At 62.9% G+C, this 19,102-nt stretch overlaps 1 protein-coding gene across 1 annotated transcript in view; it reads right to left on the bottom strand.

The window, feature by feature from the left end:
- Positions 1–19,102, bottom strand: part of HSPG2 (heparan sulfate proteoglycan 2) — a 44,123-nt gene that overhangs the window by 10,768 nt on the left and 14,253 nt on the right. The window contains exons 14-70 of the mRNA XM_077788175.1: positions 18,936–19,082; positions 18,709–18,872; positions 18,462–18,638; positions 17,962–18,158; positions 17,738–17,885; positions 17,522–17,649; positions 17,366–17,452; positions 17,227–17,285; positions 17,085–17,152; positions 16,397–16,537; positions 15,644–15,820; positions 15,364–15,543; positions 15,076–15,194; positions 14,881–14,992; positions 14,689–14,802; positions 14,482–14,609; positions 14,318–14,404; positions 14,183–14,232; positions 14,011–14,099; positions 13,796–13,936; positions 13,524–13,715; positions 12,368–12,460; positions 12,204–12,284; positions 11,889–12,119; positions 10,722–10,835; positions 10,505–10,632; positions 10,337–10,423; positions 9,168–9,394; positions 8,978–9,088; positions 8,809–8,909; positions 8,308–8,488; positions 7,761–7,820; positions 7,458–7,580; positions 7,230–7,370; positions 6,243–6,385; positions 6,023–6,158; positions 5,790–5,935; positions 5,569–5,707; positions 5,336–5,490; positions 5,098–5,236; positions 4,809–4,960; positions 4,281–4,419; positions 4,004–4,161; positions 3,515–3,653; positions 3,280–3,431; positions 3,046–3,184; positions 2,814–2,965; positions 2,591–2,729; positions 2,357–2,508; positions 2,135–2,273; positions 1,901–2,052; positions 1,679–1,817; positions 1,445–1,588; positions 1,236–1,370; positions 590–771; positions 324–516; positions 58–237 (exon numbers count right to left, since the gene is read on the bottom strand). Coding sequence (XP_077644301.1) covers positions 58–237; positions 324–516; positions 590–771; positions 1,236–1,370; positions 1,445–1,588; positions 1,679–1,817; positions 1,901–2,052; positions 2,135–2,273; positions 2,357–2,508; positions 2,591–2,729; positions 2,814–2,965; positions 3,046–3,184; positions 3,280–3,431; positions 3,515–3,653; positions 4,004–4,161; positions 4,281–4,419; positions 4,809–4,960; positions 5,098–5,236; positions 5,336–5,490; positions 5,569–5,707; positions 5,790–5,935; positions 6,023–6,158; positions 6,243–6,385; positions 7,230–7,370; positions 7,458–7,580; positions 7,761–7,820; positions 8,308–8,488; positions 8,809–8,909; positions 8,978–9,088; positions 9,168–9,394; positions 10,337–10,423; positions 10,505–10,632; positions 10,722–10,835; positions 11,889–12,119; positions 12,204–12,284; positions 12,368–12,460; positions 13,524–13,715; positions 13,796–13,936; positions 14,011–14,099; positions 14,183–14,232; positions 14,318–14,404; positions 14,482–14,609; positions 14,689–14,802; positions 14,881–14,992; positions 15,076–15,194; positions 15,364–15,543; positions 15,644–15,820; positions 16,397–16,537; positions 17,085–17,152; positions 17,227–17,285; positions 17,366–17,452; positions 17,522–17,649; positions 17,738–17,885; positions 17,962–18,158; positions 18,462–18,638; positions 18,709–18,872; positions 18,936–19,082 — 7,827 coding nt within the window. The remainder of the gene's footprint in view (positions 1–57; positions 238–323; positions 517–589; positions 772–1,235; positions 1,371–1,444; positions 1,589–1,678; positions 1,818–1,900; positions 2,053–2,134; positions 2,274–2,356; positions 2,509–2,590; positions 2,730–2,813; positions 2,966–3,045; positions 3,185–3,279; positions 3,432–3,514; positions 3,654–4,003; positions 4,162–4,280; positions 4,420–4,808; positions 4,961–5,097; positions 5,237–5,335; positions 5,491–5,568; positions 5,708–5,789; positions 5,936–6,022; positions 6,159–6,242; positions 6,386–7,229; positions 7,371–7,457; positions 7,581–7,760; positions 7,821–8,307; positions 8,489–8,808; positions 8,910–8,977; positions 9,089–9,167; positions 9,395–10,336; positions 10,424–10,504; positions 10,633–10,721; positions 10,836–11,888; positions 12,120–12,203; positions 12,285–12,367; positions 12,461–13,523; positions 13,716–13,795; positions 13,937–14,010; positions 14,100–14,182; positions 14,233–14,317; positions 14,405–14,481; positions 14,610–14,688; positions 14,803–14,880; positions 14,993–15,075; positions 15,195–15,363; positions 15,544–15,643; positions 15,821–16,396; positions 16,538–17,084; positions 17,153–17,226; positions 17,286–17,365; positions 17,453–17,521; positions 17,650–17,737; positions 17,886–17,961; positions 18,159–18,461; positions 18,639–18,708; positions 18,873–18,935; positions 19,083–19,102) is intronic.

Raw genomic sequence — 19,102 nt, 5'->3', positions numbered from 1 at the left:
GCAGAGGTGGCAGCAGGAACATGTGGACACCCCAGCCCCCTGCTGTTCCCTTCTTACTCTCTACATCGAGGGTGACAAAGACTTCGGTGGAACCGACGGGGCTGCTGGCGTTGCAGATGTACTGGCCCGAGTCCTGCTGCGCGGCACGAGGGATGACCAGGCTGCCGTTCACCACGCGGTGCTGCCAGGGCAGGGGTGCCCGCAGCTTCGACCACTCGATCCGGGGCACTGGGTCACCTACGACCACACCGTGCCCATCACCCTGGTGTCAGGTACTGCTCAGAACATCCCTTCTCCACCACTGTCCTCCAGGCTCCCCATACCTCTGGCCACGCAGTGCAGTGTGGCGGTGTCCCCAGCCACCACGGTGACGGTGGACGGTGCGGTGACCTCGGGGGCCCCGGGGTGCTGCTGCGCTGACTCCACGCTGACGTCCACCCGTGCCTGTGCCGAGCCCAGGGCGCTGTGCGCCGTGCACACGTAGGTCCCGGCGTGCTCCGGCTTGGCTGGTGAGAGCTGGGGAGGACAGGGTGGGGATGAGCACCAGGCACTCCCGGGTGCCCCGTGGCGCCCCTGGGTGCTCCCTCACCTGCAGGATGGCCTGGCTGTCCATGTGCAGCAGCGTCTGGTGCTCCACCTTCTGCCGGGAGCCCAGCCGGCTCCAGCGCACCAGCGGCCGTGGCTCGCCGCGGCCCAGGCACTCCAGGCTCAGGGATTTGCCCTCCTTCACTGTCACAGGGCCTGGTGGCATCACTGACACTGTGGGGGCACCTGGAGAAGGAGGAGGGCATTGTGGTGGGGATTAGGACACCACCATGAAGGGCAGCTGGAAGGTGCCCATAGGGGCACCCATCACTCTGGGAGCATTGGGAGCATGGGAGGAAATAAGCATGAGTGTGGGGATGGGGACACAACATCTCAGGAGCTTCTGAAGCCCATGGAGGACATCTGCAACTGGGATGGGGACATCACAGCTCCTAGGGGCCCCTGGAAGGACACCAGCATGGGGACATGGGCACCACCACTCCAGGAGCACCTGAAGCATAGAAAGGAGATGGGGATAGGGACACCATCACCCCAGTGCTATCTGGATGACATGGAGGACACCAGCATGGTAACAGGAAGACCATCCTGAGGGCACTTGGAGCACATGCAGGACATGGGGATGGGGACACATGTGCCCTGAGGACACCTGGAGCAGATGGAGGGACAGGTTCACCATGGCCACCTCATACCTTGCACCACGAGGTTGACGACGCTGCTGGCGACGCCGAAGCGGTTGGAGGCCACGCAGTGGTAGGCGCCCTGGTTGCTCACGTGGGCACCGGTGATGGAGATGACTGAGCCATTGGCACTGATCTTCACATTGTCTGGGCAGGGAGGAGCCATCAGCACCAGGGCCACCCTGGGGACCATGCCAGGACCACTCTGGGGACCACCATACCTTGGAAGTGTTGGCCAGGCCCCATACGCCAAGTGATGTTGACAGGCCGGGCGCCATCGTGGACACGGCACTTGAAGGTGGCATCTTCACCTGGTGCCACCGCCATGCTGTGCGGGTCGATGGAGATGATGGGGCTCTGCAAACCTGTGGGGACAAAGGCACAGAGAGGCCATGAGGTCACTCACATCACCCATCTCCCCTCAGCATCCTCCCTCACCCTGTGGCCGCACTCACGGTAGCTGGAGCTGTCACGGGAGGTGACAGTGACAGAGACAATGGCCTCGCGGGAGGCACTGCCCGTGTCAGCCCGGCACACGTACTCTCCCGAATCAGCCACCGAGAGCTGTGACAGCCGCAGCCGGGACCCCGAAATCTGGCGACGTAACAGAAGGTGGTGGCATCACCCCTCCACGCACAGCAACCATCGTTCCCCACCCCACCGGTGTCCCAAGCTACCTGGTGCTTGGCTGGGAGGGCCCCACCGCGCTTGTACCAGGTGATGGTGGCCTGTCCCTGGCCGGCCACCACACAGTCCAGGTCCAGGGTCTGTCCCTCGGTGACAGAGGATGCTGAGGACTCAATGCGGATGGGTGGCGTGATGCTGGTGGCTGCATGGGCAGGGTAGAGGGTGAATGGCCCCAGTGGTCCCTGACACCAGTAGGAACCTGTCCCCTGGAGGGTGGCACTTACAGTGGGGTGGGTTGTCTCCGTCATCGATGGTGACGATGAGGGACGTCTCCTGCGTGATGCCGCCTGATGTCACCCGGCACACGTACTCCCCCGAATCGGCTGCTGTCACCTGGGGGATGCGCAGGCGAGTGCCTGACACCTGGAGGGAACAGTTAGGGGACAAGTCAGCACCACGGAGCAGGGGAAGGGACAAATTCAGAGTGACTCTCCCCTGTCCCCTACCTGGTGGCCAACAGGCAGGGAGCCACCACGCTTGTACCATGTCACGGTGGTGGGGCCGGACCCTGCCACCACGCAGTTGAGGTCCAGGGTCTGTCCCTCAGCAATGGCCGAGGACAAGGACTCGATGCGGAGGGGCTGGGAGATGCCAGAGGCTGAGAGAGGACAGGGAAAGGGAACGTTTATCACCAAGGTGACACCCGACTGTCCCCAAGCGCTGCCCGCTCTCACACTCACTGTAATAGCTGTCGGCACTGCTGGGCACTGTGACAATGACAGATGCCTCCTGCGTGACAGTCCCCAGGGTCACCCGGCACACGTACTCCCCTGAATCGGCCACTGCCACTTGGGCAAGGCGCAGGCGGGTCCCTGCCACCTGGGGACATGACAAATTGGGGACACATCAGTACCTGATGTGGGTTGTGGCCTGCAGGGCAAAGCCACCTCCCCCATGTCCCACCTGGCTGTTTGGTGGCAGAGCTCCCCCGCGCCGGTACCAGGTGACATGGGGATGACCCTGTCCTGCCACCATGCAGTTGAGATCCAGCGTCTGTCCCTCGGTAACAGCAGCGGAGGAGGTCTCGATCCTCACTGGTGGTGTGACACCGACGGCTGGGGGTGGCAGGAGAGTCCATGGGGTCACCACTGTGTCCTCACCATGTCCCTATGTCACCTCTCACCCATCTCAGTACCATAAGAGGAGCCAGCGCCAGTCTGGATGGTGACGATGAGGGATGTCTCATGTGTGACACTGCCTGATGTCACCCGGCACACGTACTCCCCTGAATCAGCTGCTGTCACCTGGGGGATGCGCAGGCGGGTGCCCGACACCTGGAGAGGTGACACATGTGAGAATGGGGACATAAACCCCTCAACACCACCAAAAATCCCTTTTCCACCCCAAAATGCTTCTCAGTGTCCCCCACCTGGTGCTTGGCTGGGAGGGGCCCCCCACGCTTGTACCAGGTGACAGTGGCCTGTCCCTGCCCGGCCACGATGCAGTTGAGGTCCAGGGTCTGTCCCTCGGCCACGGAGGACGATGAGGACTCGATGCGCACTGGAGGGGTGACACCAGCGGCTGGAGACAGAGACAGGAGGGTCACCCTAAGGACTGCGGCACTGCCCCCCAGTCCTCAGCCACCTCCTCCTGTCCCCACTCACAGTAGGCACTGGCACTGCTGGGCTGGATGGTCACCATGATGGAGATCTCCTTGGTGGTGGCCCCGCTGGTCACCCGGCACACGTACTCGCCCGAGTCGGCCGCTGTCACCTGCAGCAGCCTCAGCCGGGAGCCAGACACCTGTGGGGAGGGACACAGGGGTCACAGGGACCATCAGCTTTGGCAAGGGGTCGTCTGGGATTGCACAAGGCCACTTGAGCTTGCACAAGGCCACTTTGGGCTTGAACGGGCCACCTGGACTTATACGGGGCCATTTGGGCTTCCTTGTGGTCACTTGGTCTTCCATGGGGTCATTCACGCTTCCACAGTCACAGGGCCATCTGGGCCTGCCCAGGACCAGCCAGCCTTGCATGGGGTCATCAGGACTTGCATGGGGTCCCCAGGACTTGGATGGGCACCTGGTCTTGCCCAGAGCTGTATGTCATCCCTATCTTCCCCACTTGGTGACATCCCCTCTCCGTGTCCCCTACCTGGTGCTTGGCTGGGAGGGTCCCCCCACGCTTGTACCAGGTGACAGTGGCCTGTGCAGGGCTGGCAATGACACAGTTCAGGTCCAGGGTCTGTCCCTCAGTCACGGGGGATGACAGGGACGAGGACTCGATGCGCAGTGGGGTGTTGCTGCCTGGGGCTGGGGACCAAGATGGGTTAGAGACTGTGACCACCACCGTGTGTGTGACCTGCCCAGGGACACTGGGAGCAGTGTCAGCCCCCAGTGGGAAACCTCCCGTGTTCTCTGTCCCCACTCACAGTAGGCACTGGCACTGCTGGGCTGGATGGTCACCATGATGGAGGTTTCCTTGGTGGTGGCCCCGCTGGTCACCCGGCACACGTACTCGCCCGAGTCGGCCGCTGTCACCTGCAGCAGCCGCAGCCGGGAGCCAGACACCTGTGGGGAGGGACAGGGGGGTTACTGGGGACACTTGGGCTTCCATGGGGCCATGTGGACTTGAATGGGACCACCAGGGCTTAAATGGGGACACCTAACCTTTCATGGACTTAAATGAGCTATATGGACTTCCATAGGTCACCTAATTTTTCATGGCCCACCAGGGCTTGCATGGGGTTTCCTGGTCTTGTATGGGGTCATCTGGCCTTATAGGGGCCACCTGGGCTTCCATGAGACCATCTGCATTCACACAGGTCACCTAGGCTTGCCCAGGGCCAGCCGGCCTTGCATGGGCCAACAGGACTTGGATGGGCCACCTAGGCTTCCCCAGAGCTGTTGGTCAGCTCCATCCACCCCCTTTGGTGACGTCCCCTCTCCGTGTCCCCTACCTGGTGCTTGGCTGGGAGGGTCCCCCCACGCTTGTACCAGGTGACAGTGGCCTGTGTGGGGCTGGCAATGACACAGTTCAGGTCCAGGGTCTGTCCCTCGACCACGGCAGAGGACGGGGAGTCGATGCGCAGGGGAGTCGTGTTGCCTGGGGCTGGGGACCGAGACAGGAGGGTGACACCAGTGACCACAGCAGGGCCTCGCCAGTATGGGCACCTGAGCCACGGCTCAGTGCTGTGACACATGAGGACTCCCCGCTGGCACTGCCACCCACCCCCTGTCCCCACTCACAATAGGCACCGGCACTGCTGGGCTGGATGGTCACCATGACCGCGCTCTCCTTGGTGGTGGCCCCGCTGGTCACCCGGCACACGTACTCGCCCGAGTCGGCTGTTGTCACCTGCAGCAGCCGCAGCCGGGAGCCGGACACCTGTGGGGAGGGGACACAAGGGCCACCAGGGCCACCTGGGCTTGCACAGGGCCGTGCATCGACCCCAGCCACCCTTCACAACATCACTGCATCCCCTACCTGGTGCTTGGCTGGGAGGGGCCCCCCGCGCTTGTACCAGGTGACAGTGGCCTGTCCCTGCCCGGCCACGATGCAGTTGAGGTCCAGGGTCTGTCCCTCGGCCACAGTGGATGAGGATGCCTCGATCCGGACAGGGACACCTGAAGCTGGTGGTCCTGCAGGGGAGGACAGAGCAGCTGTGACCGTCTGTTGGAACCAGCTGCTCCTACCAGTGCTGCTGAGCCCATCCTCACCGTAGGATGAGCCTGATGCAGCCACGACGGTGACAATGACAGATGCCTCCCGGACAGCGGTCCCCAGACTTGCCCGGCACACGTACTCCCCTGAATCAGCTGCCGTGACGTGGGGGACACGGAGCCGGGACCCTGAAACCTGCAGTTGGGGACATGCTGTGGTGTCACACAGCAGAGGACGGGGCAGCATTTGGGGTGCTGCCCACCCTGCTGTGCCCTACCTGGTGGCCAGCGGGCAGGGAGCCCCCACGCTTGTACCACATCACGGTGGCAGAGCTGGGTCCTGCCACCACACAGTCCAGGTCCAGGGTCTGCCCCTCGGTGACGGATGGGGACGAGGACTCGATGCGGACAGGCGGCGCCGCCGCTGTGTGGGGCAAAAAGGGTGACATGGGTGGGTTGTAGCCCCCCAGAATCCATCCCCAAACCCACTGGTGTCCCCCACCCTCCTCACCTGGCACCACGACCACCTCAATAGCAGCATGGGCCGTGCCAGCGGCGCTGGTGCCCACGCAGAGGTAGACGCCACCATCAGCCGCCGTCACAGCAGGGATGATGAGCGTGGCAATGTCACCGTGCTCAGCGCGGGACTGTGGCACAAGGGTGGGTGTCAGTGGCACCGGTGGTGCACCCACACCCCCCGGAGCACCCACGGGTGCCAGCATCCTGCTCACCTGCGGTGGCAGAGTGCCTCCCTGCTTCTCCCAGGTGATGGTGGCAGTGGGGGACCCCGAGACCCGGCAGTAGAGCCGCACCGTGGAGCCCTCCTGCACCTCCGTCCGCTCCGGGCTCACCTGCACCTGTGGGGTGCCTGCGCCTGTGGGGAGGGGGATCAGGGCGGTGCTGGGGGCAATGGCGGGATGGGGACAATGGGGGTGACATGAGTGATGCAGACGATGAGGGTGAAGGGCACCGGGGGATGATGGTGGTGATGAGGGTGATGAGGGACAATGAGAGTGATGGAGATGATGAGGATGATAAGGGTGATGGGAACAATGGAATGATGGGGACAACAGAGACTATGGGGGTGATGGGGGTGTTGGGGGCAATGGGGACATGGGAACAATGGGGTGCACAGAGATGTTGGAGATGATGCAGATGATGGAGATGATAAGGGTGATGGGAACAGTGGAATGATGAGGGACGATGGGATAATGGAGCTGAGGGGACAACCAGGGATGAAGGGGAAGAAGAGAACAGTGGGGACAATGAGAGTGACAGGGATGGTGGGGACAAGGGTGTGAATGAGAGGTGACAGAGACAATGGTGGTGATGATGGGATGATGGGGACAAAGGGGATGATGAGATGATGGGATGGTGGGGATGAGGGGGATGGACAATGGGAGGTGACAGGGATGATCAGGGTTACGGGGATGATGCAGACCATGAAGACAATGGAGATGGACAACAGGGTTGATGGGGAGGGACACAGATGATGGGTGATGATGGGAGAAAGAGAGGTGACAGGGCCAATGGGGACAATAGGGGTGACGTATGACAGCAGTGATGGGAATGATCGGGGTAATGGGGATGATGGAAATGATGGGGATGGGGGTGATGGGGGTGACAGGGACGACAGAGAAGATGGGGATGATGACGACAATGGGGTGACTGACGATGGAGATAATGGGGATGGAAGGGACGATGGTGACGCCGCTCACCTTGCACACGGAGCAAGGCGCGTGCCGTGTGCTGCCCGGCGCTGCTCCGTGCCCGGCACTCGTAGTGCCCGGCATCAGCGGGCTCGACCGCGGCAAAACGCAGCGTCCCGCCCTGAACCACAGCCTGTGGCGGCAGCGCACCTGCAGGGACACGGCCTGCCATCACCCCTGCTCGCTGTGTCCCCCCACCCACTCCCAGCGTCCTCCCCGTCCCCAGGGGGCACCTACCGAGCCACTCAAGGGTGGGCTGGGGGCTGCCGGTGACCACGCAGCGGAACTCGGCCGGCTGCCCCGGTGCCACGCTCAGCTGGGCCGGCTCCACGGTGGCGGTGGGGGCGCTGGCGGTGCCAGCTGCGGTGAGACCCGGGGGGGTTTAGGGCTCGCCAGGCCCCCCGGTGCTGTCCCCAGGCGGTGGGGTGGTGGGAAGCGGGGTGGCGTGGCACAGCCAGCAGCGGGGTGCACGTGGAGCCCCAGCATGCAGTGGGTGGGGGGAGCATGCGGACCCCCAGGAACCCTCCCCTGGTGACTTACCCGGTCTGTGCCCCTCCATGAACTCAATGGGTCCGTAGAACATCTGAGTCTTTGAGGCAGCTGCTGGAGGGGATGGGTCTCAGGGGAGTGTGTTCACCACCCTGATGTGCAGGCACCAAACCTGCCCACCACACTGATGTGCAGGCACCAAACCTGCCCATCACCTTGGCATCTAGGCACCAAACCTGCCCACTGCCCCGGTGTCTGGGCAGCAAGTGTCTGGGCATTCAACGTCCCCATCACCCCGGCATCTGGGCACCATCACCACAGAGCCAGGGTGGTGAGTGTACCCATCACCTGAAGGACTGGGGACCAAGTAAACCTATCACCCTGGTATCCAGGCATTGAATGTGTCCATCACCCTGCATCTGGGCATCGACCTCCAAACAGAAAGTGTGCCCATCAAACCCAGCACTGGGGGGGCCAAGTGTGATCACCACACCGTGCCTTGGCCCACCACCCTCCTGTCTGGGCAGTCAATATGCCCATCACCCTGGTGCTGCCCATCACCCCATCACCACGGGGTGAGCCACAGTGCGGGGCTCACCCTGGACGTAGAGCGTGGCGGTGCCCTGGTCCATGTCCAGCATGTTGGAGCCGGTGCAGACGTAGACTCCGGCGTCCTGGGGCCGCACGCCGCGCAGCGTCAGGATCCCGTTGAAATCCACGGCGCCCGCCGGCAGCGTCCCGTGGTTCTGCCGTGTCCACACCAGGGTGTAGGCGGGAGACTGGGGGGACAGAGGTGGGGAGGCTTCAGGCCACTGGGATGGGCCCAATGGGGGGCACATACCCAGCTGTGCACCCATGGGGGAGAGGTGGCACCCAGGGATGTCCCACAGAACTACGTAAGGTCCCAAGGGGGCTTGGGGGTCCATATGGGCACAACAGCTCCTGTGCTCTGGACGTCCCCATGAGTACATCCTTGGGTGTCCCTTTCCTCTGTAGGACCAGGTGGGCATCCAGGGGCATCTCCACACCCTTGATGTTCCTGCACACAGCCAGGGGTGCCCTGCAGCACCCCTGCCATGCTGTGCCCCCTTCCCCTCACCTTGCTCTTGGCGGTGCAGACAAAGGTGACATCGGCGCCAGGCTGCACCCGCTGCACCCGCTTCTCCTCCACAGTGACGGTGATGGGCTTGTCGGGGGTCTCTGCAACCACACAGAAAGGTGAGCCCCGCTCCTGCCTCCCCTCCGTGCACGTGGGGACAACGACCTACCTGTGACAATGATCTCAGCACGGCTGGCGTTGCTGTGCCGGAGGTTGCGGCAGGAGCAGACGTAGACGCCGGCTTCAGAGGGCTGGATGCTGGGGAAGTGCAGCTCCTCACCTGGGGGGGACATGCAGGTGTCACCCCACACCTTGGGGACACCCCGATGTCCCCCCGCCACCCAGGAGCCCCCCAGTACCTTGCCGGCGGCTCTGGGCGCCCTCGGGGAGGGGCCGCCCGTCCTCTCGCACCCAGTGGAAGTAGAGCGGGGGGTCCCCGGCGGCGTGGCAGCGCAGGGTGACGGCGCTGCCCTGCGGCACCGCGCTGCGCTGGGGGTGCACGCGCACGGCCAGCGCCGGCGGCGGCCCCACGGGGACACAGCCCTGCCCGCGCACCGTGGGGTCACCCGTGTAACCCGGGGCGCAGCTGCGGGGAGCAACGGGGGCACGGGGTTTGTGGGGCGCAGATGGGAGGGAGTATTTTGGGGTGGGTGCTTTGGGGATGAGCATTTTGGGGTACACGGGGTGGGTGTATTGGGGTGAGCACATCACGGTGAGTACATCAGGATGAGTATAGCGGGGTGGTGGCTGCATCAAGGCGGGTATAAGGGTGGAGACTTTGGGGCATCTCCACCAGGGTAGGTGCACGGTGTATTGGGGTGCTTATGTCAGCACTGAGCCCTTTAGGATGCAAAATCTGGGGTGAGCTCATAAGGGTGAGTACATCGGGGTGGGTGGAGGGTGGGTGTAGCAGAAAAACATTGGGGTGGCTATATTGGGGTGGGTGTATTAGGGTGGGTATACTGGGGAGCATTTTGGGGTGAGTCTGTAAGGGGCAGGCCATCAGGGTGAGTATACCGGGGTGCATAATTTAGGGTGAGCATATTTTGGTGCATATGTTGGGGTGAGTATATAGACGGGGTGAGCATATTGGGGTGCATACATCAGGGTGAGTATATAGATGCTCTTTAGGATACGTGTACTGGGGTGAACTCATAGGGATGAGCACACTGGTGGGTACAGTAGGAGTACATTGGGGTGAGTACATGTGGATGGATAGATGGGAGTGAGCCCATCAGGGTATGTGAAGGTCAGGCAGTGCAGATGGGTTTTGGGAAAATAAAAGGGTGACTCAGTCAGGGTAGGGTTTTGGGGTGGGTATATGGGGGTGAACCCATCAGGGCAGGTATAGCAGAGTGGGTATACAGGAGTGAGCCCATGGAGTGGGTTTTTGTAGGGGTACATTGGGGTTGGTTTTGGCGAGGAGTATATTGGGATGGGGTTTGGGGGTGGGTATATGGGGGTGAGCCCATGGGGGGGGTTTTTGGGGCAGGTTTTGGGGCCGGTTTTGGGGTGCCAGCAGCCTCACCGCTCGCAGTACTGCCCAGTGTAGCCCGGCTCGCAGGCGGTGCAGCGGTACCCGCCGCCTCCCAGGCTCTCACACGTCCTGGAAAACCTGAAGGGACAGAGCAAGGTGAGAGCATGTCCCCTCCCTGGCACCCCCACCCAGCACCCCCAGCCCAGCGCGGGCACCCACTGGTTCTCAGGGTACGGGAGGGGACAGGCGCAGGGCTGGCAGTCCTCGGGGGTCCCGGCGGTGGCGTCCCCGTAGAAGCCGGGGGCACACTGGTCACAGAAGTCCCCGGCCGTGTTGTGCGAGCATCCCTGGGGGATAACGGGGGCACAGATTGGGGGTGTCAGGGCTGGGCTAAGGCCACAGCTCCCCCCAGAACGTTCGGAATGCGGGGGCTTACGGAGCAGGCGCCGCTCTCGGGGTGGCAGCTCTCGGAGTGGCCGTTGCACTCGCACAGCTCGCAGTGCCCCAGGTACAGCCCCCCGCCAGTGCGCGTGTACCCGGGGGCACAGTCCTGCGGGGAGGGACAGCGTTGGGACCCCCACAGCCTGGGCGAGGGGCTGGGCAGGGCTGAGGAGGGGCCTTGGGGGACACAGGGGTGATGCGGGTGCTGGGGGGTGATGAGGAGTGATGGGGATGATGGGGGCAATGCTGGGGGAGGTTGGGGGAGTGATGGGGGTGATGGGGGGATACTGATGGGATGATGGGGAGTGATGGGATCAATCCTCCCTACTGAAAGGAGAATTGAGGGTGATGGGGGTGATACTGAGGTGATGGGTAGATAGGCTGGTGGTGATGGGGTTGCTGGGGGAAGAATGAAGAGTGATGGGGTGATATTGGGGAAATGCTGAAGGGGTGATGAGGTTGATGGAGAGTGATAGGGGACATCCTAGGGGATAGGGGAGATCCTGGGGATGCTGAAGGACATGAATAGGACATGAGAGAGGGGACTGGGGGACAGATGAATGATGATGGGTGTGCTGGGGGGGGTTGATAGAGGATGCTGGGGGTGATGATGGGTGGGAGTTGTTGGGGATGATGGGTGGGAGGTTCATATGGGGTCATGAGGGATGATGATGGGGTGTGATATGGGGAGTGATGGAGTGATAGGGGGGTGCTGAGAGGATGCTGGGGGCTGATGGGCAATGATGGGACTGCTGGTGATGGTGAAGGTACAGTGATGGAGGGGTGATGGGGGGAGTGCTGGGGGGTGATGGAAGGTGATGGGGGGGTGACACTGCAGGGAGAACGGAGGGGTCACAGGGGTGAGGCTGGCAGGGTGATAACGGGTTTGATACGGGATGAGAGGATGGAGTGATGATGATGGGGGATGATGGAATGCTGGGGGGATTGATGGGGGGATGGAAGGTGATACTGGGCATGATCGGGGGATGCTGGGGTTGACGATGGGGACAATGACAAAAGGAGTGATGGTGGTGATGGAGGGTCACCCCGAGCTGATGGTGGGATGCTGGGGGGTGATTGTGAGGATGATGAGGAGGTACTGCGGAGGAGGGTAGGGATGTGATGAAGGTGTTGGGGTGGCACTGGGAGGGGCTGGGCTCACCTGGCAGGACAGCCCGTGGTATCCGGGGGGACAGCGACATTCCTCCACCTCGGGGGCTGGGGGCAAGCCGGGCTGGGGGGGCACGGCCGTGTCCATGGCCACGTCAGCGATGGCGGCCACGGCCGTGCTCGTGGAGTAGGTGGCTCGGATGAGGATCTCGTCCAGGTCAGCCAGTGCCATCAGCAGGTGCTCCCGTGTCGCCTGCTGCCCGTCTGGCCGCTGCCAGTATTGCTGCAGGAACGGGGGGTGAGTGGGGGGACAACACACTGTGGGAAAGGGGGACATCAGGGACAAAGGCTGCCCACCCCCTCCTACCTCCCGAAAAATGATCTCGAAGGCCTGGGGGGTCCGCGGGGGCAGGTCAGGCTGGTAGGCCACCAGCGTGATGTCATTGCCCTGTGGACGAGGGGGCCAAGGGGGTCAGGGGGTCCTGGTGGCACCTGGTGGGTCCTGTCCCACCCCAGCCAGCACCCCCTTACTGTGATCTGGACGTCGGCGTCGGGCTGGGGGGCTCCCTGTGCCCCCGGGGTGTAGGTCAGGGTGTAGCGCAGCCGACCCCCGTAGGAGCCCACCTGCAGCAGGATGGGATGGCATGGGCAAAGGGAAGGGCACGATGGGCACAGGGATGGGGATGTGTGGCATTCCTTAAAAGCAGAGGGCTTGGGGCGCATTGCAAAAGGCAAGCCTCAAAAACAGCAAGATAGTAATTAGAGCTAGGCAGTAGCTAGAAGATTTGTCAGCAAAAAAAGTATACAAGAAGTAGAAAGAAAGGACAATAGTCTGTGTATTAACGCTTAGGTAGAATAAATTCCTAAGTTACAAAAATGTATATCTGGTGAGATATTAGGAAAGTGTAAGCTTAATAATAAAGCTCTGGACATTGTATCTTAAAGCTTACAAGCAAATATTATATTCAAAATAAGCAAGCATTGTTTTAACTAAAGGTATGTGTGCTTATAGTAATTAGATAGAACTCCTGCCAATGTGCTTTTGCTTTGTGTGACTGGTCAAAAAGTTTATAAAGTAAGTTGTAACTTTAAGTTCTTAGTCTGTTGCCTAGATGTGAGCTGCTAACATCTTCTCATTGTCCTAACCATATAATGAGATTGATGCTAAAAAATAAACAGCTCAAGACACATACCACAACAATCCCATCCCATTCATAACTTATATATAACCCCCAGCCAATGATAGGGGTGGGGAAGATGATGAGAGGAAATAGGGATGAGGAAGAGTAGAGGGAAAAGGGAGAGGAAAAAGTGGGAGGGGAAAGAAAGAAGACAGGGATGAGGAAGGGAAGAGGGTGGGGAGGGGAGGGGATGATGATGGGGAAAGAGGCGAAAGAAAAGAATGGGGATGATGATGAGGACAGGGATGAAAAAGGCAAAAATTATGAGAAAAGGAGAAAAGGGAAAGGAGAAGGGGCAAAGGGGAAAAAGATAAGGTGAAAATAGGTAAAAAGGAAAGGAAAGGGGAAAAGAAAGAAGACAAAGAAGGGCAGAGACAAGGAAGCTGTGCCCACACCCCCACCCCCAACAGTGCCCAGGGTGCCCATGGGGAGGGGGTGCAGCCCCTGGTGGGGCATTCCCATGGCTCCCATGGGCACCCCTGTCCTCCCAGGGGTCACCCTGTTACCTTGTCCCCCTGGTAGGGAGGTGGCAGCTGCCAGTAGTAGGAGTCAGGGGGCAGCTCCCCAAAGCGCTCGTAGGTCAGGTGGGGCTGGGGGTGCCCCAGCTGCACCCCAAAGCCGCTGCCCACGCGGGTGCTGCGCTGGCGGTTCACCAGGGCGAACCCCTGGGCATCCCCCGAGGCAAAGGACGTCCGGATCTGCGGGATTGAGGGGTGAGAGAGGTCTGGGACAGGTGGGGACACCCTGGGGCCATGTGGGGACAGCAGGGTACACTCACGGTGCCACGGGCATAGGCGGTGCTGGTGCAGTGCTGGACGATGCCCATGCAGAAGCAGGGCAGGCACCCAGCTGGCTCATCCCCGCTCAGGTGGAAGTGGTGGGGACGGCACGTGGCACACTGGGGACCCTCCACGTTGGCCTGGGGGGGAAGACAGCATGGTGACATTGCCCTGTCACCCTTCCCGGGGTTGGGGACACACACACAGGACTCACCTTGCAGTGACACTGCCCGTTGGCGTCACAGCCCTCACCGGTGCTGCCTCGTGGGTCACACTGGCATTGCACGCCGGGGACACCAGGCACTGAGGGGGGACACACAGTCAGCCACACCCCCCTTAGTGCCACCACAGGGGACACCACCCTGTCCCTGCCCTGTGGCACTCACCTCGGCATGGCTCTCCCCGCAGCGGGTCCCCCACGTACCCAGGCGAGCACCTATGGTGGGACAAACCCAAAGGAGGCAGTGAGAGGAGCGTTCACCCCAAAACAACCCCCTGCCCCACCCCAGCGTCCCTGTCACCTCTCGCAGAGGCGCCCGCTGTGCCCGGGGGCACAGGCACTGCACGTGGGCTGCCCGTCCGTGTCCTCAAAGCAGACCTTTGTCACCCTGTGGAGGGGACAAAGGGACAGGTAACACCCAGTCATTGTCCTCAGGGACGTGACAGACCATGGAACGGCACCTACTGGGTGTCCCCATGGGGTCCATGGCAAGGACAGGGCTGGCAGTCGCCTGGAGTGCCCCGGGTGGCATCGCCGTAGTAGCCAGATTGGCACTTGTCACACTGGGGACCCTCCGTGTGATCCCGGCAGCCCTGTAAAGAAAGGGGGTGATGGCATCGGTGTCCCCACCACGGGGGCCCCCGGGGAGTCCCCTGGGTGTCCCCAGCTGACCTGGCAGACGCCGGTGTCAGGGTGGCACTCGCTGGCATGGCCGTGGCACTGGCACGGCTCGCAGGTGCCCAGGTAGAGCCCGGCGCTGCTGCGGGTGTAGCCGGTGTCACAGTCCTAGAGGGGACAGTGGCAGTGGGGTGGGACACGGCTCAGCATCCCCACAGTGGCGGTGAGGGGACCTGAGGGTCTCACCTGGCACGAGGCCCCGCGGTACCCAGGGGGGCAGGCGCAATCCTCCACCTCCAGCGCGGGCGGGCGGCCGGTGGCGTGTGGCACTGCCACATCCAGGGTGACATCGGCCAGCCTGCGGGACCGGAGGGGAAGTCAGCAGTGCCCTGCCACCCTGCCACCCTGCCGTGTCCCCTCCTGATCCCACCAGGAGCTCACCTGCTCTCCTCTGGCTGCTCCGAGTAGGACGCCCGGATCATGAGCAGGTCCACGTCGGCCAGGGCCATCAGGAGGTGCTCGCGGGTGGCATCGTGCCCATCTGCGCGGCGCCAGGCGCCCTGTGCCACACCGGGGTGACATGGGGGCTGCCATCCACCCCTGCACCCAGCCCAGCCCCTGGGGCAGCCAGTCTGACCCCTGGGACCACAGAGCACCTCCTCCCCAGCACCCAGTCTGACCCCCCCACCGTGACCCCTCTCGCTGGGTGCCACACAGGGACCCCCTCACCTCACGGATGGGCACAGTGACAGCAGTGGGGACACCAGCCGGGGGGGTGGCACCGGAGAAGTGCTCCAGGAGGATCCCATTGCCCTGGAGCAGGACGTCAGGGTGCCGGGGGGGCAGGGGAGTGCCAGCCGGGGCCTGGTGCGTCACCGTGTACCGCAGCTCCCCGCCGTATGCCGTCACCTGTGGGGACACTCAGCATGGCTCGGGGCCACCCACGCCCCGAACTGGGCGGTGGGGACACGGAGAGGCGCAGGGGTGTCCCCCGGAGCGGCTGTGTCACCTTGTCCCCGGTGAAGGGCGCGGGCAGCACCCAGTAGTGAACGCCCCGCGGCAGCTCTCGGAAGGCGTCGAAGCGCAGCTCCCGCGGGGACACAAAGTGTGGCACGGCTGCCACCAAGCGCGCGCCCGACAGGTTGGCCAGGGGCAGCGGCGCCGAGTCCTCAGAGCTGAGCAGCACCTGGCAGAGGGATTGTGGTGGGCATGGCCTGGCATGGCACGGCACGGCAGGACACCACATGGCATTAGGCAGCATCGCTTGGCACAGCATGGCGCTGTATGACGTGCCAAGGCACAATGTGTCTGTGTGGCATGGCACTACCCACCCCGCCCTCCTGCCAGTGGCCAACTTCGACCCGACGTTCAGCCTCCTGGGGTGGATCTTGGAGATCCAAGATCTTTGAGAACTTTGAGATGAGTTTTTGGTGGTTTTGGGTGGGGTTTTTTTGGGATCCTGGGGTTTTTGGTGGTCCTAGAACCACCAGGTTTTTGGCGCGCCGTGGCGTGTGAGATGTGACGTTACAGTATGACATGGCACAACATGGTGCTACATGGCACGGCACAGTGTGACACCACAGACCATGCCATAGCATGGTGACATGTGTTGTGACAGCACATGGTATGGCACAGCACCATATGGCATGGCACGACATATAATGGCATGTCACAACATGGCATGGCATGGGATGACACGTCAAGACAAGGACAGGACATGGCATGCCATGGCCCGGGATGGCACGGCCTGCCCCGTGGGTACCTGGTGGCGGTGCCAGGCGGAGCTGGCGCAGGAGCGGGACAGCCCCATGCAGAAGCAGGGCAGGCAGCCCGCGGGGTTGGCAGCACTCAGGTGGAAGGTGCCAGCGGCGCAGGAGTCGCAGAGCCGGCCACGGACGTTGGGCTGGGGGCACAGCGTGGGCAGGGGTGAGCAGGGAAATGGGGGGCACTGGCTGCAGAGGGTGGGAGGGATGCTGGGGGGGCTGGTGGGACCCCAGGGATCAGACTGGGTGCCACGGGGGGTCAGACTGAGCGTTATGGGGGATTGGAGTGGGTCACACGGGGCATGGACTGGGTGCCATGGGGGGCTGTCACTGGTGCTAGGGGCATTGGACTGGGTGCCCCCAGGGGTCAGACTGGGTGTTATGGGGGATTGGAGAGGGTCCTACTGGGGGGTTGGGCTGGGTGCAATGGGGCAGTGGGTGGGATTGGTGCTGGGTGGGTGGACTGGACACTCCAGGGATTGGGCTGGGTGCTACAGGGGTGTAACTTGGTACTCTGGGGGGGTGGAACTGGTTGCCTCAGGGGATCTGGGCTGGGTGCTGTGGGACAGAGGTAGGATGGGTGCTAGGGCAGGGACTGGGTACCTGGGACCAGGCTGGTGCAGTGGGGGATGGCAGCACCCAGCCCCCCATTGCCCCCCCACTGTCCCCCCAGTCCCCTGCCCTCACCTTGCAGCGACAAGTGCCACCCGCCTCGTCCTGGCCCCCGCGGGCATCACACTTGACGAGCTCCTGCCCTGCAGGGAGCAAGGGTGAGGGTGGGGGGCACCCAAGGGTGCAGGGACCCCCCCAAGCAGCACCCTTCACTCACCAATCGGGGTGCACTTGCCACCCGGCTGGATGGGGTCTCCCTCGTAGCCTGGGGCACACCTGTGGATGGGTGGGTGATAGGTGGGTGACGGGTGGGGGGTGTGAGGTGGGGGGGTTATAGGGAGGGACCCCCCACCCACCTCTCACAGCGGCGGCCGGTGTATCCAGGGGCACAGGCGTCACAGGTGGCCTGGCCATCTGTGTCCAAAAAGCAGGACTCCGAAAACCTGTGGGTGACAATGACGGTGACACCAGGGCGGTGACATCAGGGGCTGGTCCCTGGGGTCGGCACCCACCTGCGAGATGGCTCCGTGTAGGGACAGGGACAAGGGTGACAAGCGGTGGCCGTGCCCTTGGTGGCATCGCCGAAGAAGCCAGGCTTGCACTTCTCGCACTGGGGACCCTCCGTGTTGTGCTGGCAGTTCTGGGACGGGGACACATGTCACAGGGGAGTGGTGATCCTATGCTGCATCCCTGTCCCCTTGTCCCCTCGTCACCCCCTCACTCCTTACCAAGCAATGCCCAAAAACAGGGTCACAGGTGTTGGAGTGGCCGTGGCAGCCACAACCGGAGCAGGTCCCCAGGTAGGGTCCCCTCGTCACCCGCTCAAAACGGGGGGCACAGCGCTGGCACGACAGCCCCGTGTACCCCACGGGGCACCTGGGGACAGAGCAGAGTGACAGTGGCACCACAGCAGCAGTGGCACCGAGCCCGTGGCCTTGCTGCCAGTGCTCACCTGCACTCCTCAATGTCACCAGCCAGCCCCAGGCCGGTGTCTGCAGAGCTGGTGATGTCCATGGCCACGTCGCTGAGCCCCACGCTGGCCATGCGCCCGTCATACACCGCCCGGATGAAGATGCCCTCCAGCCCCTGCAGCACCAGCAGCAGCAGCTCCCGGCTCACCGGGGCACCCTGCTCGTCCTCCCAGTGGTCCTGCCGGGACGGTGACAGCAGTGTCACGGAGGGGTGATGGCAATGCTGGCACCACCCACCCGCCACCGCTGGCATCAGTGACCATCATCAGCATCACTACTACCAGCATCACCCACCCACCACCGGTGTCACCCACCCTTCATCAGTTTCTCCTTCCCATCCCTGGATTCACCCACCACTACACAATGCACCCATCTCCACCGGCATCACCCACCCACCACGCCCTGCCTGCATCACCCACCACCACCACCATCACCCATCCGTCACCGCCAGCATCACCTCCTCCCCACCACCATCACCCACCTCGGTGAGGGGCACGTGCCGCTGGTTGAGGATGTCTGGCTGGGTGTCCCCGGCCCGTGCCCGCAGCTGCCGCCCGTGGCCCCGCAGCAGCAGGTCGGGGTGGGCGGTGGGCTCAGCGGGCCCCCGGCCCAGCCGGTACCGCACCCCGTAGCTCAGCGCTCCCCCGTAGGCGTCCACCTGGCAGCACAGCGGGCTGTCAGCGGCCATGCCGCCGGTGTGCCCAGCCCTGACCCCACCTCGGCATCACCTTGTCCCCAAGGAAGGGCTCTGGCAGTGCCCAGAAGGCGTCTAGCGCCAGGAAGCGGCGGGACAGGTCCAGGAGCTGGAATTCCTCAGTGCCCACATCCACGTGGAGTTGGGTGGCCGAGAGCACCGGCGCGGATGGCGCTGCTGGCACCGTCACGTTGACACCTGCAAGGAGAACGCTCAGCCCCTGCTGTGTCCCTTGCCTCGTCCCCTGTCCCCACAACTCACCCTTGAAGTCGTTGGCGCGGTTGAAGCGCAGGTGGAGGCGGTGGCGGTGCCGGGTGGTGGCACGGCAGGAGGTGGTGACGCCAAAGCAGAAGCAGGGCAGGCAGCGGGATGTCCCTGTCACCTGGAAGTGGCCCTCGGGACATGGCCCTGTGGGAGATGAGACAGCG

This window comes from Lonchura striata, chromosome 24 (genome assembly GCF_046129695.1).
Source record: "Lonchura striata isolate bLonStr1 chromosome 24, bLonStr1.mat, whole genome shotgun sequence".
Classification (NCBI taxonomy): domain Eukaryota; kingdom Metazoa; phylum Chordata; class Aves; order Passeriformes; family Estrildidae; genus Lonchura; species Lonchura striata.
Note: the sequence above shows the minus strand (reverse complement) of the source record. Positions and strands in the feature narration are given on the sequence as shown.